General features: G+C 41.7%; 2 protein-coding genes across 3 annotated transcripts; one reads left to right on the top strand and one right to left on the bottom strand.

Moving 5' to 3' along the window:
• The first annotated feature begins 6,745 nt into the window (after window positions 1–6,745).
• On the top strand, window positions 6,746–17,891 carry LOC118330277 (lysine-specific demethylase RSBN1L-like). Of its 2 annotated transcripts, none has more exons than XM_035664764.1 (8): window positions 6,746–6,801; window positions 7,071–7,196; window positions 7,654–8,348; window positions 12,880–13,017; window positions 13,140–13,282; window positions 13,497–13,664; window positions 13,983–14,091; window positions 15,349–17,891. In XM_035664764.1, exons 1-8 carry the CDS (start codon window positions 6,789–6,791, stop codon window positions 17,071–17,073), a joined length of 3,117 nt encoding a protein of 1,038 aa, XP_035520657.1. In that variant the 5' UTR covers window positions 6,746–6,788; the 3' UTR covers window positions 17,074–17,891. The 2 variants fall into 2 exon arrangements, with proteins under 2 accessions (XP_035520657.1, XP_035520656.1); XM_035664763.1 differs by having other exon boundaries at window positions 13,980–14,091.
• tmem60 (transmembrane protein 60) lies at window positions 17,713–19,778 on the bottom strand. Its single transcript, XM_035664765.1, has 2 exons — window positions 19,626–19,778; window positions 17,713–19,402 (listed from the first exon to the last, which is right to left on the bottom strand). The coding sequence occupies exon 2, from the start codon at window positions 19,322–19,324 to the stop codon at window positions 18,920–18,922; it is 405 nt and encodes a 134-aa protein (XP_035520658.1). The 5' UTR covers window positions 19,325–19,402; window positions 19,626–19,778; the 3' UTR covers window positions 17,713–18,919.
• Between the last annotated feature and the right edge of the window lie 286 nt (window positions 19,779–20,064).

Genomic DNA, 20,064 nt, shown 5'->3' with positions numbered 1-20,064 from the left:
GGGGAGAGACATTTCTCATGTGCTATTGACTTTATTCGGACAGTACTAATCCTCAACAAGTGTCGAGAATTGGTGAGGCAATCTCAGGGTGGAGACGCTAAGCTCACTGTGTGCAAACTGTCTCTCCATGTAAGACTTTGGTGCTGTGCTAATTCATTGTGTCTACATATAGTCAGAAAAAAAGAAAGAGAGAAAACACAGTCACATGAACTAAATGAGGCATCTGCTTGGCAGGGAGTTTAGATAATGAGGGTTTAGTTTCTCGGGGTGTAAATGTCAGTCCCACCACAGGATATGAGATATGAGTGATAGCATGCAATGCCAGCGTTTGATGTTTTTTAGAAATTTGTCAGTTTTTAATGCTTGATAGGCCACTTAAATTGTCTTGTTTTAAGACTGCGATGAAACGTGACCCTTTCGTTCTGTCTCTTGGACTGGCCAGTTGCTCGAGGCTGGAGAGATTTCTCAGCTGTCCGTTAATAATGACAAAGGAAACCATTTGTTTAGCAAGAGGACTGTGGGAAGCATCAGGTTAGAAATGAAAAATGAGATAAGGAGGAAGAAAATGACTCAGTGAAGAACAGCAGTGGTTAGAGAAACAGCACTTTGTAAAAGCAACCTCAAATGCTACAGTTTGCAGGTCTTGTAATCCTTGCATATAAAGGTGGTAACTATCTATCCAAACTTCTGTATGACTTTACATTGCAACTCGGGCCCTTCGTCCTCCTTCTGTGCTAACGCAGCTATGAGCTTATTTGCCATTTGACAACTGTTGGCCGGATAAAAGCCAGGAATAAGTATCCTTTCACCTTTCACAGTCACTTCAATACTTCAACACTTACACAGGGAAATAGTGTGAGAGAAATGTTTACACTCTCGAGAGACTTCTGTCAGAACACTAGGCCGTTTCGATTTATTATCAAAGAGCCACATCTTTAACAGCACGGCCAAGCATAAATCTCAGACAGTCGCAGCTTAGCCACAACAAACTAACCTGATGCAGCGGCTGCATGAGGGATGATAATGATTAATGCAGTTGATTAAGGTTAAAAGGGTCAATTCATCTGATAGTAGCCAACCTAAATGAATCCATTTTGTCTTCTACAGCAGCAGAGCACAGCCAGGAACGCTATTATTCCAAATAATACCCTCACTCCTGGCTTTACCCATTTATGGACAGCAGTTTTTTTTCTCCTCAGGGTGCCCTCTTGGGATACAGTGTTTTGAATTCCCCCAGTGAGCTGGCTTGGCCCACTCTCTGTCCTGGATTGTGTAAACACTGTGGTTTTTTCCATTCAGACTAGAACAAACATCTGACCATCAGTCCAGCTTTGCTGCCTGGGCTTCCTGGCAGACCACTTCATCTCCCTCCACTTTGGGCAGAGGAGCCAATGTCGTCGGTCATGTCTGTTATGTGCATAAGTGTCCCATTTCCAGCTGAACTGGAGTAAACCCAGAGACTGTCGTAGCGCAGCGCCAGCCTCTTGTAATACCACACTCAAGCTGCCTGCCTGAAGGTATAAACCTACCTGGACAATATTATTGTACGGCCTCACTGTTTGCATGGCAGGAACAAATAAACATGTTCATTCAGAAAAACAGTTATATGATACAACACCTGCCTGATCAGTGTGTATCAGTTTAAAATTAAAAAGTATTTTGTCTCTTTCTTCCTCTGTCTCGCACACACATATTCATATTGATATGAATCGTCCATTGCCAAGTCCTTAATTCTTCAGTAACCGATACATTCCTTCGCCATGTGTAAGAAGGTTTTTCAACTGTCAATTGACTGATAGGGATTCTTGAAAATGAAACAACCAAGTGTCCCTCACATCTGGATTTCCTACAGCTAGCCAACACCAGATAACGTCAGGTCAATTTGTTTCTGATCCAAAAGCCTGGACTTCATTAAGACTTTGTTTGAAATTTATATTTAAGAATCCTTGTCCTGATGAAGGATAGGGATAGCGAGTGTAACGTGGGAACAGGTTATCTGCTGCTGTCCCCTTCTGCCCAGCGGGAGTGGACTCTGAGGTGAAAGTGGACATTCTTTAGACCCTGAAAATGCACGAGAAATAAGTGGGTATTTTTCCATGACAGGAGAGAATATTTTACAGTTTTAAAGTATGTTTTATAGCAGTAAACCTTCTATAAAGACACTTATTTCCCAGCTGTGGTTAATAGAAACCATGTGGATGGACTAGATGTGAATGCACAGAAGGGTGTGACTGAGGGCATCACAAAAACACAAGTTTGTTGACCTTTTCCCTTCTCTCTACCAATTTGTAGGACACGTTCGTCTGGTAAAAGTAATTACACTGAAGGTCAGTGGTGGAGGAAGTATTCAGCTACTAACAATAACACACTGCACAAATACTCAATTTCAAGTAAAAGTCCTGGATTGAAAATTATAGTATAGTATAACTACATAAGTATTATTAACAAAATGTACTAAAGTAAAAATACCGAAGCAGAAAATTGCCCTCTGTGATTGTTATGTCATTAAATATCATAGTATTAGATTATTTTTACTCAAGCATTATGTGTAAGCAGCATTTTGCTATTACAGCTGGATGAGATGGAGCTTGTCTTAATGATTTTATCAATAAATCAATCAGTTATTCACTACTTTATTAGCAACTTTCATACAATTTAATACAGTTCAAAGTGTTTCACAGATGACCGACAAAGCCGATTATAAGACAGAATGGAATAAAAACTAAAGATACATTTAAAAATAAAATAGATATATATATAGAGAGATAAAAATTACCATAAACTACTTTTAACAAGTACAACAATAATGTTTAATAAACGTTATAATAGAAACTAGATACAACAGATTAAGAAAGCAAGCAAAAATAAATAATAATATTAATATTTAATGCTTTGTATGTAAAATCTTAATCTGCAGAGTCGCCATAGCTGTCAAATAAATACAAAGCAGAATATTTGTATCTGAATTGTTGTAGAGCTGAAGTATAAAGTGGCCTAAAATGGAAATACAAATACCTCTAATATGTACTTGACTACAAACTTTCCACGACTGCTTAAGGTGCTATAAAGGATTAATCTCTCCGCACCGCCTCTTGTTATTGGAACCAAAAATAACCTTTATTTTATTATCCTGCAAACTGTGTCTTCTTCCCTATGGTAACCGTTTAAGTGTCGGTGCTGAGTGTAACATTCACCCAATGAACAATTTGGGTCAAAAGAAATAAACAAATCTCATTTTAGAGTAAGCCAATGTCAGCGCTGATGAACAATGTGTACACTACCTTTCCAATCTTCCTGGCAGATTAAGGCTTCTTCTTTAGTGGCTGCAGATACAGACGAGAGAAGCATATAAAATGGATGTGGACTGGAGGGGAGAGGAACCATTTGACACAGCAGTTGAGAGAAATGTAACTTTTCCACATCTCTGCAGGATTTGTTTCTGTTTTCTGTCATAACAAATTGATATTTTTCATCCAATATTAGCGTGTTATGAAAGAAAGCATTTAGGCATTGGGTTGAAATTTTAATCACATAATGTTGACAATAAATGAATAATAGTACTTAGATCTTGGATGCAATAAAAGTAGTGACCAATCAAGTCTTGTTGTGCAATAGAGATATAAGCAAGCAAACCTCCAAACATTTGTACTTGTGCTGTTTTTTCCAGAAGACACAGCTGTGAGGGATCAGTGGATGTGATGGGAGGGAAAAAATAAAATAAAAAGTCCCTCAATGTATTTTAATAACAATACTGCCACCTAGTGACATTTTAAAGAAATATCTCGGAAGACAAACTAATTATGTACATTTGTAATTAATAAACTGAAGACTTTAAAAGGTCCAGTGTGTATAATATTCACAGGTATGTTTTCATTAGTGTTTAATCACCTGAAAATAAGAATCATGTTTTTATTACCTTAGAATATTTCTACAGTAGCCCAGAACAAACAAACCAAACACTGGCTCTAGATAGGGCCTTTTGTATTTTTCACCATCATTTCTCCTAGAGATCTCTGCTAGATACCGATCAACCCAACACACCGGTCCTTTAATGTATATGCAGTATATCGTTTTGTCACACTGTGCAGAAATCTTACTAGTTTTTGATGAAAATAATACACAACCAACACTTTATGCATAATGTACCTGCTATTTCTGGTAAGACGTACCATACAGCTGCAAATTAGATAACAAATAAAAACTTTCCTGGTGCATTTGTTGACACATAAATACACTGATAATAATATTAGTATTAATAGTAAAATAATTAAATTATAAATTATAAATACATACAACTTTCTTTATTTTTTATGGCAGTAAAATGTAACCATTCATTAACCATCTCATCATTATCACACAGTGTAGATATACCATCAATTATACATATTTTTATTTTATATTTTTGTTGTTGTTCAGATTATTAAGCCCTCTATGGCAAATTGATTTTTCATAATAAACTTTTCAAATAAACAATAATTAGAGCACAGTTAATTGAATAAGGAATAATTCTGAAAATGCTGAATTATGTAGTTTCTCACCGTATAGTCAGTGCTGATGGTGGTTAATGTTAATTTGATAATGATCCTCACTCCCTGAAGTCGAACAGCAGAACTTAACCGACAATGTACAAATACTTCTGATCCATTTGTGGGTGAACTAAATATGCAAGAGTAGTCTTACATATCACTATTTATAACAGAGGGTGTTATTAAATACTTTTACTACTATACTAAATATTATTTTTTTGTGTTATGGCCCACACAGAGTACAATTAAAAGAAAAGAAGTAATCCAGCGTCTGTATCTGATCAGAAAACTGGATTCATATGACATAAACATTGTTTTTAGAGGCTGTTTATTGAAGTCTTATTGAAAGTGTTTTAACTTTTAATGTCAGGGACAAAAACAGACTGTGGAGAAATCACAAACACGACTAATAAGATTGTTGGAAAAGAGCAGAAACAACTGGGATGTGTTTACAAAAGGCAGGTGAAACAAAAAGACAAATTGTGTCTAATCCTGCTCAGCCTCCTGGTTTAATGCATTTATAAAACTGCCCTCTGGAAGGCGCTATAGAGCAACTGCAGGAGACATTTAGATTAAAAAATAATAATAATTTCATAACCAATGAAATAACTTTGCTCACAGGAATTTTATTGTCTGTACTGTGCATTATTTATTATTTACAATAATGTTTAAATACGATTATTATTATTATTATTATTATTATTATTATTATTATTATTATCTTTTACTGGGCCTATTTCTTTAAATAAAACACCTTTGGGGATAATAAATGAAGTAAACCTGCACAGTTGAGTGAGTGCTGCTCCCTCTCTCTCTCTCTCTCTCTCTCTCCCTCTCTTTCTCTCTCTCTCTCTCTCTCTCTGACTCTTTCTCTCTCTCTCTCTCTCTCCCTCTGAAACGTCCTCCTCCCTCTCCCACTCCCTCTGACGCTCTCTCTCTCTCCCTCTCTCTCCTCTTCTTCTCTCCTCTCCTTTTCTTCTCATCTCTTCCTCCCTCCCCTTCCTCCTCTCTCTCTCTCTCCCTTCCCTCTCCCTCCTCTCTCTTTTCTCTCCCTCTCTCTCTTCGACTCTTTCTCTCTCTCTTCTCTCCTCTGACCTCTCTCTCTCTCCTCCTCTGACCTCTCTCTCTCATCCTCGTCTTTCTCTGCTCCTTCTCTCTCTCTCCCTCCTTCTCTCTCTCTTCTCTCTCTCCTCCTCTCTTCTCCCCTCTCGTCTCTCTCTCTCTCTCTCTCCCTCCTTCTCCCTCCTCTCCTCTTTAGACTTCTCTTTCTTTCTCTCCCTCTTTTTCTTCTTTCTCTCCTCTTTCTCTCTTCTCATCTCCCTCCCTCTCTCTTCTCTCTCCCTCTGACGTCTCTCTCTCTCTCCCCTCTCCCTCTCTCTCCCTCCTCTGACGCTCTCTCTCTGTCCTCTCTCTTCTGTCTCGTTTCTCCCTCTCTCTCTCTTTTACTCTCTGACTCACCTCTTCTCTCTCTCTCTCTCTGACTTCTCTCCCTCTCATCTCTCTCTCTCCCTTCCTCCCTCTCTCTCTCCCTCCCTCTGACGCTCTCCCCCTCTCTCTCTCTCTCTTCTCTCTCTCTCTTCCTCTTCTCTCTCTCTCTCTCTCCTCCCTCTCTCTCCCCCCTCTCTCTCCTTCTCTCCCCCTCTGACCTCCCCCCCTCGTCGTCGTTACGAACTCGCGTCAGGCCCCGCCCCCTCCGGCCTTGCTCTCGCGGCACCAGTTACGTCCTAAACCGAAAAAAAATAGAAAATTCCAAGCATGGCAGGCCGTGGACTCCATGCATTCGCAGCAAACAGCAAAACAAATTCTCCTAAAAACCCCCTGATAGCCAAGCGGCCGCCGGAGAGCCGACCACAAGTCTTTCCAGCGACATTTACCCGCCACCTCCGAAGAAGTCGGGTGGGGAGCGGGGCCTGAAGCACAGGAAACTTGATACGGAGAAGGGTGCGCAGGGGAAAAACACAAACGGGAAGCAGAGTTGTGGGAGCCCAGCGATAATGAGTTTCGGCCCGGCCAAGGCGACCACTACCACCGCGCCGCTCGCGACAAGCACCCCGGCTCGGAAGATCGTTCAAAATCAGCAACTTCCTCGCCTCGCGCCCAAAGGAAGAAGGCGAAATTTGAGAAGCGACACAAGGATAAGCGAGAAGACGGCGAAGCGCAAGCAGCAGCAGAGCAGCAGCAGCACAGCGGACTCCCCGTCGGTGTGGAGAGAGGTGAGTCCATCGAGCTGCCATACAAAGACCGAGAACCGGCGACCGGAAAATGCTGCAGAGAGGTGAGAGACACAGACCCGCAGCTTCAAGGAAAAACTGATCTATTTGTAAAGTAGTTGGTGTTGTGTTTTGGGTGTGTGTTTTTTTTTTTTTTAATTCTTGCATGGGTTTCTGTTTCTTTACCATAGGCCCCCTGTGTTTATTAGGCCCAGATGTGGTGATGTTGCATAGATTTATGTGTGTATAACACGTGGAGGTGTTTGTTTCTCTCTCTCTCTCTCTCTCTGGTGGCCTCACTGTGTGTTTCTCCTCTGCTGCTCCCTCTCTGCAGATCACCGTGCGAAGGAGAAAGACAGGGAGAAGAAAAAGGAGAAGAATAAAGAGTGGAAAAATCACAAATTGCCACCTGTGCATGACATTGCGAGAGAAAACGGGGAGGTGATTTCTGAGCAGAAAGGTGGGGATTCACATCTAATGGCAGTCGTCTGGGGTGAAAAAGGGGATTTTATTGGGTTATTTTTAATTGTTTTAACTGTGATTTGCATGGATTCAGTGTAAGAGGTGTAACTTTGCTTAAAGTCGCTCAGAACTAATTGTATAGTAAGTCAACGCAGTTTGATCTTTAATCATATGTCAGACATTTGAATTAAATGTTAATTTTTAAGAGGATTAAATGCTGTAAATGTATAAAGTTTCTGTATATTACAAACGGTAAGCGTACATTGATTTACAGTCACATTAAAACATGACATAGTTGAACAAATGTTCCCACTTTTACAAAGAAAAAAAGTTGTTAAAGTTCAGTAATGTTAAATATATAATATTGTTTAATGAACTCCTAACTTCAGCCACACACTGTAAGGCCTGAAATGATACAAACATAGTACTCAAAAACATCGTATCTTCTGTCACAGAGTCTACGGAGAAGCCCAAAGCTGGTTCAGACGAAGACCTCCTGTTGAAGAAACTCAAGAAAAAGAAGAAAAAGAAGCACAAAGATGGCGAGCGGGTGAAGGAGAGACACAGCCGGCCCAAAATGTATCACCGCTCATGCCAGACGGTGTGTTCGGGAGTGTCTCTGGCTCTGCCCGAGTTCCTCGGTCGAATCAACGGGAACAACAACAACAACAGCATCAACAACAGCAGTCTACTCCACTCCAACACATCGCAACAGCACCACCAGGATCCTCTTGTTACTGCCGCTACCTCCGCCTCCATCTCCTCCATGGTCAGGGAAAGGCTCGGCTACAGCTCGCCGCTCCACTGCACCCCGGCGCCGGGCCTCCCCGGTCTGGAGTTCGGGCGCCTGATTCACATCGAGCAGCAGGCCAACGGAGGGGCGTCTGTGGCGCACGCCTACAGCGAGCAGCTCTCCTCCCTGTCTCCGGCTGAGATGCAGCGCTTCGCCCAGGAGTTCGTCACCCTGTCGTTCAGTGAGGACGAGGCCCAGGCGGCGTGTTTTGTGATGGGAATCATACACGGAGCGGCGTCCTACCTCCCAGACTTCCTGGAGTACTTCTCCTACAAGTTCCCCAACGCGCCAGTGAAGATGGAGGTGCTCGGGAAGAAGGACATAGAGACGACGACCATGGTCAACTTCCACTCTCAGGTAAGATGATCGTTTCTGGTTTTTTGTGTCTCTGAGTGGCAGACGCAGGAAGAAGACTGTCCACAAGTGTCAGTTTGTAGTCCGGAGGTGTGAGCGGCGCAGACTCATCCGCCACGAGCTGAAACAACACGTCACAGGTTGTTTCTGAAGTTATCTGTGTGTCAGTCTGCGTCCAGACTGTTGATGTGTAGAGCTTTTCACGCTTCCTCGAGCCGTCTTTACTCCAGTGTTCAAAGTGTTTCAGCGTCCAGGTGGAGCAGTGAGCCTCTCTCTCTGTGTGTGTGTGTGTGTGTGTGTGTTGTTTGTCACTGAACATAATGGTTTCTTGAAAAGCTCGTCTGTGCTCGATAGTGATTATGGCACCTTCAGTTGGAGTCGTGGTATCGCGTCAGCCTCCGAAGACACTGTAGAAGACGGTTTAATTGTCTGTTGAGTTTAAAGTTGTTGTTCGTAACTAGTTCTTCATCGTCTTGGTTTGTGTTGCTGGTTTTGTTTTTGCTGGGGAGGCAAATCAGCTCATTAGGCTTCAAAGTTAAAAGCTAATAAAATAAAAACCTTCTTTTTATTGGTATGAATTTGGGATGTGTATCATGACACAACGTTACAGTTCAATATACTGCGATAAATTGCAATACTGTAAGAATGGAGATAAAACTGCGATTTGTTTTTAAAAATAGTATAAAATATAGTATAGTTATAGTATAAAGAACACATAACACCATATGTATAAAAGTCTGATTTGTATTTATCAAAGTCCCTGTAAAATCCAACATCATAACCCTCAGTTTACGTTAACAACACTACTGTTCAGCTGTTGGGGGGTTTAAACACAAAAATTAAAGCAGTAATTTTGAGTATCAATGTCACAAAACAAAATATTACAACACGATATCTAACACCCCTTTAATTAATGGGTGGTTCATGTTCTTTTTATCTCTTTACTTCTCCACCAGTGCTCGTTAATCGTAATCTTATGGTGCTTCATTGTTCAGGAGTTTCTGATCACTTTGAATAAGTGTGAAATGATACTCTTTGACTTCTTCTTTAAAGGATGTAGTGTTCTTTCCTAATGTACAATCGTGGGGTGTGAGTTAATGTGACATAAAGATATAAATAGGATCGTGTCATAGATCAGTAAATACACTTTAAACACCAGTGCAGGCTGCTCAGTCTAAGATTAATGTTTTCTTTATGAAGCATTTGTCTTGTAGAAAGATGACATAATATTCTCCATGTGACACTAAACAGTGTTTCCCTCTTGCACGTGTCAGAAATATATTAATGTCTTTCATAATAAGGTACAAATGTCTGAAGAAGTGCCCAGAATCTTCTCTTCAGATTATTTATTGATGATTAGAAAATATCTGTTTATATCTTCCATAAACTAAAGTATGATTAAGAAACCTGAAGCACCTGACACAGCAGTTAGTTAAAGGATAGTTCCTAAATTATAAAAATGTCAGAAATGACGTCCAACTTGTCCTAATGTCATTTAACTGGACTTCCACACCTTGCTGGAAAATCTGGAATTTTAGAGACCGGTTTTCCCAATCATGGAAACACCTAGAAATTGGTTAAAGTGACTGAATATCCTTTATCTATTTCGTCCTGTAAAATGTTTGATTTGTATTTCAGCCCCTCACTGAGATCGCCCACATGAACCTATTGGTGTGTGTTTTGTTTGAAACTCGACAGTTGGTAGCTGTATGACACTTCAAAGCGGGTTAACCAGACGTAAAGCGGAACAGAAAAATTTTTTTATAATCGCTCCCATTTCCTTTCGGTCACGTCAGTCAACCGAGCGGTTCACTCCAGACGTGGAACGGACTCGTGGCGATGTTTTTCAGTGTCATGATGAGACTTAAGCGCGTAATAATTAAACAAATAAGGCACAAAAACCAGAGTTGAAGACAATGCTAGGCCTGCAGGTAAATTATTAAGTGCTGTCCTGAATTGTCGAGGAAAAACTCCTGGAAAATGATTTCTTAAAAAGAGCTGCTGTTTAAACATTTTTAGATACTGAGAGAGAATCACAAGGTCAAGAAAACCTAAAATTACATGTATTCATGCCAGCGACCCCTCACAGGGAAGACATTTTTTCCCCCACAGGGTCTCTCTGTCTCTCCCTTGATCGCACTGATACTCCGCGTGCTTTGTAATCAGATATTGCTTCAGCTCGTCTGGCATCGTGGCTTCCTCCGCTACCAACACAGGGCAGATGGTGCATTTCATCCTGTTGCTGTTCTCAATAAAAACTAAACTCGGTAGAACTGTCAGCATATTTTCTTAATTTAGCTGCTTCGGGTGTTACATGATGGTATGGACTTTGTTTTCCATGCCAATAAACAGTGTTGAGATGGTGAAGCAACAGTTCTCAGTGCCCCTCGAGTTGTGACTGACTGATTCATGACTGCGTTTGATGTTAGACTGACTTGATTTAAGCTTAAATGCAGGAGTAATGGATACAGGATTACAAGAGGCTTAAAGATACAGTATGTAATATTTCTGCGTTAAAATGTCTATAAAAACTATGTTATATATTTGTTTGAACAGTAAATGTGTCCAATAATGTTCAAACTCAGAGAAATCTGTCATTTTATTGAGGTGACGTTTCACTGGTCGCCTGTCAATGCCGCCGTTTCCTCTCTGCACATGCATTAGTGTTGTGGTTGTCTGCCAGAAGCTGTTAAATAGACTTTTTATCCAGTTCAAGCCCAGTTCTTATGACACACATTTTAGTTCTCGTCGTTTTGAATTATCAGAGAAACAATCTGAGCTAAAGTTAGCAGCAGCTCAGCTCGCAACCCGTTGCGCTGGAGAAACACTGATTTTTAGAGGAAACTGCTTTATTCTGTGTTTTTCCTGGTTTTAATCACCTGTTTGTTTCGGAGAGGACGGTACCTTCTGCTTCTGGTAAAAAAAACAAACAACAACTCCTAAACAATGAACCCTGAAGGAAACTGAGAGAAGCTGACTGCAAATGATGGCATTTGTTATCGTTTTGATGTGAGAGAACCCCCCTTCAGCGGCAGAAATGATTGGATGTTTAAACATGTGCTTTTTAATAACACAGCACAGTTTTCTCACAGTGTTTTGTTCCCCTGGGCGTTTGACCCCGGGGGGTCTTTAGTTCTCAGTTTGGGAATCATCCTGGCATCTTGTGCTGCTGCAGCATGTCTAGACTTTGTTTTCCTAAATTTATAAGCAGTTTTTATTGACTCAGTAAACGAGGTTGAGTACATAGAAAAGATTTACTATAAACAAAATGAAACAAAGGTAACAGGCTTTTTAATGAACAACTGTCTTTTTTTTTTTTAACACACTGGCAGTAGTTAAATAAATATTTACAGGGCAATATCAATTTAGTCAGCTAGTGTCAAAATGTATCATTTTAAAAAGCCAAAATTGAACTCGTATTCCTGCTTTTTAGACTATATTCTATATTTTTTTGCTTGTACATCATTTTTAACATTAGTCTGTATGTAGCGTAACACAGTGACGGTACCGTGTACTCGACATTTACTGTTTTGTTGTGTGTGTAGAGGGAAGCTTTAATGCCCCACAGTCACAACTGCACACATGGCTTATTGTGATCAGTCAGTAATAATAAATAAAGAAAAGCAATAAACAACAACAGCAGCAAGTACTGAAGAAATACGGCATTACACAACCTGTCATTGTTGTAATAGTCTAAAATAATGGAGCAGCAGTGAGAAGAGGAAACCAGAAACCCTGTCACTTGTACAGCTAGTTAACCGTGTAACAGGCTAAATTACAGTTTGTTTAAAGAGCTGATAAATTATGGAGAAAAAAAACCCTTTAATGGCGCCTCTAGGGAGGTAAATTGAGTAAAAACTCATTGTATAAAGCACGCAGAGAGTTCGGTAAGATGATATGAGCTTTTTTGTGAGTATATTCACACACACTCAGTTTATACTTTTAGATTGTAACGCACCACAAACTAAAACTTCAAAATGATCAGCAGCCTGATTCTGACACATAATAAAGGTTTATGAGCTCCTCTGAGGCAGCAATGTGAGCGCTTTAATGTTCAGCTGAGCCTTAATGTCAGTGTGGGACCAGTGTGAGCCTGAGGTCTGTTTTCTTTATTTATCTTGTCTTTCCTTTTTCTAGATTTTATAGTGTAATCCACAGTCCACTAATTTGTCTGTAGTCTTTTGTTCCTCAGAGTAACAATAGCTTTGCCTTTAATTGGTCCTGTGTTGACATTCTTGATGACTGTGAAGTGTCTTAAAGCTCAACCTAAATCTTTGTATTTAAGCTCCTGTTAACAACCGAGCAGATGCTTGGTACTTTATTAAAGGCAGGTGCACGGGAAAGGTCACAGCACTTATGTTAAGAACACACTGACAATGCCAGCCTCAATTGTTAGACCGACAACTTGTCTATGAGGATGCTTATGATGTTTTTGAAAAGGTCTGAACTGGCAGTAAAGAACATGTCAGGTTTAGATGTGTCAAATAAGGATATTTTGATCCTGATGTGTCTTCTCTGTGGTCATCCCCTGCAGGTGAAGCGGACATATTCCCAGGGAACATACCGTGCCGGGGCCATGCGGCAGGTCAGTCTGGTCGGGGCTGTGGACGAAGAGGTTGGAGACTACTTCCCCGAGTTCATCAGCATGTTAGAGGAATCTCCCTTTCTGGAGGTTAGTGTGTTTGTTATGCGTTATGTAAACACTTATGGTCCGTAGACGTTTGTCTCACTTTTCCCTGTCTGTCGCTACAAGCCATTATGTAACTCCAAGTTTCTCACCCTGTGTTTATGCAGCGGACTCTGCCCTGGGGAACGTTCTCCAGTCTGCGTCTGCAGAGCCCCACTGAGAGCGACGACGGCCCCATCATGTGGGTCAGACCTGGAGAACAGATGATCCCCATGGCAGACATGCCAAAATCACCCTTCAAAAGGAAAAGGTGGGTTGACATATTGAGTCTGTAAATGTTTGCCGGAGCACAGGTTGTTATCATCTCACCAGCATCCTCATTAAAAAAATTCAATGAGTTTGAAGTAAAGCTGCAAAACCAGTGAAATGCTTTCAGCTTATCTTTCAACACCACATGCCATGTTACACATGTTTTTAATCATGCCTTTAACATATCCTGACTCTTGTGAATAAATGTATTTCAGGTCCACCAATGAGATAAAGAACCTGCAGTATCTACCCAGAGCCAGCGAGCCCAGGGAGATGCTGTTTGAGGACCGGACGAGAGCCCACGCTGACCACATCGGTCAGGGGTTTGAGAGACAAACTACTGCTGCTGTAGGTGTGCTGAAGGCTGTGCGCTGCGGAGAGGAGTGAGTACACAGTGACATCTTCTTACCTTATCACACATAGTACTTAGAAACCTTTGCATAAAACACAACCTGACAGCTGTGTTGCCCAGATAACTTTTGATCTGCTGCTAGAATATAGTTAAAAGGGCAAAAGAAAAACAATCACAGGCAACAGAATACTTAAAATGAAGTAATGAATTGAGTGGAACCATTCAGTCTAAGGGTACGTTATTGTATCGCTGACGACATCCACAGCCTGTCACTGTACAGCTGTGATGTGCAAGAAGCACAGTTGGTGTTGGGTCAGTAAACAGGACTTTGCCTATTCCCTTACAGCAGCTACGCTCCTGCCCGGATCACCAAAGATGTTGTGTGTTTCCATGCTGGAGATTTCCCAGATGTTGTCATGAGGCTGCAGCTGGACCTCCACGAACCTCCGCTGTCTCAGGTGGGTCGGATTTATTAATTATGCCTGGTAGTATAAATAGCTATCTTATCTGATTGTGAGATTGTACCTATCCAACGTCCTTTAAAGCTGCACTAATCAACATTTTTCTACAAACAATAAATCAAATGACTGTAATATGAAAGAGGTTGCTTGTAGTGGTGAATCCACAGATCACTATCACCCTGCTCCGTAGTTCCTTTTAGCTCTGCTGAGCTTTATCATGTGGTTCAGCTCTTTCTTCTTTGGTTTTATGGCCAGAGCTTGGTTCACTCTCACACTTCTTGTCAACTCTGCTTTCCAGCAGCAGGCAGCTGTTTTCAGTAAAAAAAGGCTATAAAAACACTGTACACTACCTTCTTAGTAGAGACTGAGCTAGCTGGTGGACAGTGGAGCATTAGGCGCCAAAAGAGACAGATCAGACTTCTCAAGAGTGGGTGGAGACCAAGAGAGTGAATGTTGGACTAAATAAATGATAATGTTGCTCCATGTCTGCTGGATGTGTAAATGAACAACTTTATGAGGTAGTAAAGAATATTGTCAAAGTTGTTTACAGCATTATCTCCAAGTGAGATGCATCAATTGCAATTTTCTTTTTCTAAAAAAAATATAATTGACAGTATATAAGCCTATAAACATTTTCGTAACTATCTTTTAATGGAAAATTCAATTCTCTTCATAATAAAACATTGACTATTAAATAAGTTTTGCATTTTCTCTCATTCAAACAAATCTCAAACTAAAACAGTGCTCCGTGTTAGGCTACTCGACAGAGCTTCATAGTACAAATAAAATCCAACTCGAAGATCAATAACAGTTCCAGCTCCACATTATTTTAGTTTGGGATGTGCAATATGGATTTCTTTTCCCGGTCGATATGATAACCGATAATTATCTGTTTCTTGTGGCTAATAACAATAAGTTAACTGATCATTTCACGTTTTTGTATTTTAAAAAGAAGTTCATAAGCTGTAGTTTTTTAACTTAACACCTGAGGATAAAAAGGTAAATATGTAGTGAGCAAAGATAAAAAACATTCCTCTTCTGTTACTTTTCAAAAGTTGATCCAAAAAACATACTGAAGCTTTCATAGAGCATAAAGCCTTACAGTTGTTTTGCATAAGATTTCAAAATAAACGTGTTATTATAAACCAATAATTTATCAGCAGGATTTCCTTTAATTTGCTCGCCTTGCTTTTCCTTTCGGTTCTAATATCTGTACATTTTCCTCATCATGTGTTCCTGTGACTTCCTCCGCAGTGTGTACAGTGGATCGATGATGCCAAGCTGAACCAGCTGAGGAGGGAGGGGATCCGATACGCCCGAATCCAACTCTACCACGATGACATCTACTTCATTCCCAGAGGAGTTGTCCACCAGTTCAAAACCGTGTCTGCTGTCTGCAGTCTGGCGTGGCACATCCGACTCAAACAGTATCACCAACACGAAGAGAAGGAGGAAGAGGAGGAGGAGGTGAAGGAAGAGGAGACATCTACACCTAGAGAAGTAACACTTCATATCAAAGAAGAAGAGGAGGAAGACGACGACGAGGAGGTTGAGGGGAAGGAGTGTGACCCTGCTCTACAGATAGCGATGAAGCTGGAGGATGAGGCTGAGGAAAGGGAGGGGCTGCTTCCACAAACTCCGACACAGATTTTCAAGGATGAAGAGCAAGAGAAGAGGGCCGAGATGAAGGAGTTGTCAACGACACAGTCTCTACCTTTTGTCAAGAGGGAGAGAGATGAAGGTGTACACACTCACACACTAATAGAGCCTAAAGCTGAGGAAAATGAGAAAGAGGAGGGTAAAGCAGGAGGGGTGGAGGAAGATGCAGGCGCATGCCGGACACTGCAGAAGGGCCATGAGGAGGGTGGAGCGGACAGCGCATCCTTAAAGTCACTACAGCAGATTAGGAAGGAGAATGATGTGGAGGAAGAGAGGCAGCAAAAGACAACGGTACCAGGTCAAGGTCTAAAAGAGAAAACTAAAGATAGTATAACGAGCACTTACAACACACCGCAAATCAAAAAAGAAAAAGATAAAGGAAAAAGAGAGAGAGATGAAAAGGAGAGGGTTAAAGAGAAGGAGAAAAAGGACAAGGATAGGAGTAAAGAGAAGGAAAAGGATAAAAAAGATAAGGGGAAAGACAGGGATAGAGAGAAGGACAGGGTGCGGGAGCAGGAGAAAGTTAAGGCCGAGGGAGGACGAGAGGGGAGTACATCGACGCAGCCGCCGCCACAGATGAGGAAAAAGGAGGACGAGGAGCGGACAAGAGAGGGCAGTAAAGCCTCTCAAACATCCCTTCCTGCACAGAGAGACGAGAAGTGGGCCAAGGAGTGGGACTCAAAGACACATCCCCACCTCAAGAGGGAGAAGGAGCACGATAAAGACAGGGGAGGCACACAAGGAGCGTCTCACTTAAGGCCAGACAGAGAGGAGGCTCGAGACGCCAGTTCTCATAAACACAAGTCTTCACACGGGAAGAAGGAGAAGAGCGGGCACAAGGAGGGCAGCGCGGCGAGCACGCAGCTGGGAGTGCAGGCAAAGTCTGGGCGAGAGGACGGGAAGACAGGAATTCCCAAACCTGTGAACATTCAGGTAAAGAAAGAAGGAAAGAAGGACAAAGACATCAGCAGTAAGGAGGAGAGGAAGAAGTCTGCCTCTGCTCCTGCGCCGCCAGAACACAAACAACCACGGACGCTCATCACCTTTGACCTCTTTAAGCCGATGGAGGCTCACCAAACTCTGGCCCTTTCCTTCACGGAGAGCAGGCCTAAGACCCACCATCACAGTGACTCTCGAGGCTCTTCCTCTAAGCCTGGATCTGACAGTCGGACAGTTGTGCCCTCTAAAGGACCAAAAGTAAAGGACACGGTGCAGGGAAAACCTGCCACGCCCCTACAGGACACTCGGCCACAGCAGCACTCGTTAAAACAGCCCCTGAAAACACACACACCCCAAACACAGAAAGACTTCTTAATATGAATGTCTAGTCTTCTTTTCTTTCTTTTTTTTTTTTACTGTACAACTTACGCCGAGGCTTTGTTGAAGTATTTGAAAATGCATCCTTCCTTCAGACATCAGCTGGTGTTTTCTAATTTGTAATATGTGAGTTGGTTGCGTTCCACAGCCGCAGTAACTCCAGCGGCGTGGTGAAAAGAGGATGCACTCTCCAAGTATTTTATCAGCGCCTAAGAATGTAAGCTAAGTAGCTCACTTCACGTTTGTTAGCGAATGTATGTAGGCTCTATATAAAATGTTATGTGACCCATGTGTCAGTGCCTGTGCACTACTTAGCTTCGCTCTTAAAGCACCTATTTTAGGTACTGGACTAGCCGATCTGAAAACGACCATCCTTACTCCCTGCTATAGGAATTACTACGTTCACTGTTTGGGACACTTTGGCAAGTCACCGAGCTCTTTCTCGCTGAAACCCTCTTTTGCCATGTTGCTTTAGTCGATGGGGTTCGTTGTTTATAACACTCCAAAATCGGAGCAAGTAGTTTTCAGACTGGACGTTGTTTGACTCACACAGGGCTGTAAATGATACTGTATGTACCAAAACTGTACAGTATAGATGTTATTAGCACCAATGTGAGAAAATGTATACAGAAATTGCATATATTTTTTGTAAGACAAGTTTTATTTTCCATAGAACTTATTTATATCATTTACTGTCTGTTTTTATTTGAAACCAATGTATGTGAAAAATTTTGTTGTAAATACATTTTATTTCCTAAGATAAGACTTGGTAGTGTGATTTATACTCTGATCAGAACCTCTCAATAAATGGTTCAAAAATATTGACTTACCATTAATGTCTCTCCTGCATTTCATATCATTAAGGTCTCAATTTATTGGCATTTTTTTAGCTACGTAAGCGGCTTGGGTCCAAGGATGAAGATGCTGGTCCGACACTGAAAACTATGTGATTGATTGCAATGACGATTGGTGTTAAAATACCTCCCATATCTCTCAAAAAGGTCCTGCTACTCTGAGCTGCACTGCACGCTGCAAAAGGACATATTTTAAATCCATATTGTTAGAGGAAGAGGAGGAGACAGCCTGGCATCCGTACGGACAGATGTGGAAGCTGTGAGGTTTCTAACCACTCCGCAGAAATGCTCAGATAATATACGTTTAACAGTGATTTCACAAACATGTATAATATGGCTCAGTGGCACACACAGTGCAGGCTGGATCATTTCAGTGTAACGAGGATCCCGCTTTAGTACAGTACTGCATTTGTGTGTGATCTCTCCGTAGCACGTGGAAAAGGTGAATTGTAGTGTAGCAGGTAACTGATTTTGGATGGTAGATCACGCGTACATTAGTTTGTAAAACCAAGTCTCACCTGGAAGTATACAGTATATCTGAGCTTTTACAAAGTATAAATCTTATCACCATCTCATTAATCCCTGCAGCCTAAAGATGAGCCAGAAGGCAGTAATGTGAATGCCAAAACAATGTGAAGGCTAAAGATGCAGAACTGTGGACTGTAAAATCATCCTTTTGACCTTTGATCCAAAAGATGACACACAGTTACTGTAGGTCGATGTTCCTTCAGATACACATCAGATTCTGATTCTTCCCTCATATTTAAAAACCATGTAAAAGCACACCTACAGGACTCACTGGGACCCCAACCCTGTCAGTGACTCCACAACCTGCTGTGACTTCAATGTAACATAAAGCAGACACAGTGACTTTTACAGTGACAATGAACCGACACCCGATCCAACCTGCATCCCGAGCGAGAGTGTAAAAAACAAAAAAGAGTTTTCCTCCCCTATATTACATTTCAAATCCATGTATTGTGGAGTCCTGTGGTTCAGTCCCTCCTGTAGTGGAAAACACTGTGTCCCAGCTCCACCAGCGCCCCACCCAGCAGCACCCACAGGGGGACACACACCACGCTGACCCACATGTCGATGAGCCTCTCCAGGTGGGAGCACAGTGTCAGGCAGAAGGCCAGCTTCAGCAGCAGGGCTGTCAGGTACCACAACCTCCTCTTCAGGCTCTGCTCGCCATCTCTGGGGTCAAAGTCCGGCTTGCAGCGTCCTGCCATCTTCACTATCAGCATGAGGATGAGGATTGTGTCAAAGGTCCAGACGGGGAGGAAGATGAGGAACCAGTTCCAGTGGATCTTAGAGTCCAGCTTGAGGACCAGCATGATGAGGAAGATCAGGGCGAAGATCCAGGAGAGGAGGACTCGCTGGGCCAGAGACATCTTCATCTACAGAGGACTGGCACGGAGCCAGTATCACCCACACCCACAGAGACTGAGGAGCACAGCCAGAGGACACACAGGGCTCTGAAAACAAACAGCACAGCAGACTGAGAATAAGAGTTAACTCCGGGTCACACAACCAACCAGACTCTCTTCCATAAAGGTGAATCTGTCGGAGGAGCCATCACTTCCACTCAGACCTGAAGACACTTGTAATGTTTGGGGGCTAGCTGCGAGCTCACTTGTTTTTTTGTTTTTTTTTTAAAAAGACCTCCCAAATAAAACAGTTTGAAGAAAGACTTCTTACCAAAGCTGACCCGGAGAAGTGAGTCTGTGTGAAAGAGCAACTCTTCACCAACACGACACACGTCTACACTTTTAGAAACGTTATACTTTTAACAGCAGAGCAGCTCGATTCAACCGAGGACAGCTTTTAGCTTTTAGCTTTTAGCTCAGGTTTCTTCCGGCCAGTCGTTACAAAACAAAAGCACGTTTTTAACTCAAGTGATGTATCTTATTTTGATAGATATCGAAAGTCTTCCGGTATCGTTTTTCTTTTCAAAACAAAAGCACGCGTTTAATGAGCTGATGTATCCGAATCAGAATCACTTTTACTGGCCGTGTATATATACACAGAATAACAATAAATAAACAGAACAATAAGCTTAACAAAGTATGTATTTTAAAAAAAATATTTAAAAAATATATTTTATTTTGATAGATTGGATGTATTTATTGTTAGGTAT

This window comes from Morone saxatilis, unplaced genomic scaffold (assembly GCF_004916995.1).
Source record: "Morone saxatilis isolate NCDOM2014 unplaced genomic scaffold, NCSU_SB_2.0 Contig2, whole genome shotgun sequence".
Lineage (NCBI taxonomy): Eukaryota > Metazoa > Chordata > Actinopteri > Moronidae > Morone > Morone saxatilis.
The sequence above is the reverse complement of the archived record's forward strand: the minus strand, read 5'-3'. Positions and strand labels throughout refer to the sequence as shown.

What these genes read in the sequence shown, in the direction of transcription:
- LOC118330277 (XM_035664763.1), top strand. An exon ending in TCACCCTTCAAAAGGAAAAG is followed by an intron (nt 13,283 to 13,496) that starts GTGGGTTGACAT and finishes AATGTATTTCAG; the next exon opens with GTCCACCAATGAGATAAAGA. An exon ending in ACGAACCTCCGCTGTCTCAG is followed by an intron (nt 14,092 to 15,348) that starts GTGGGTCGGATT and finishes CTTCCTCCGCAG; the next exon opens with TGTGTACAGTGGATCGATGA.
- tmem60 (XM_035664765.1), bottom strand. Translation starts at nt 19,324, where the DNA reads ATGAAGATGTCTCTGGCCCAGCGAGTCCTCCTCTCCTGGATCTTCGCC.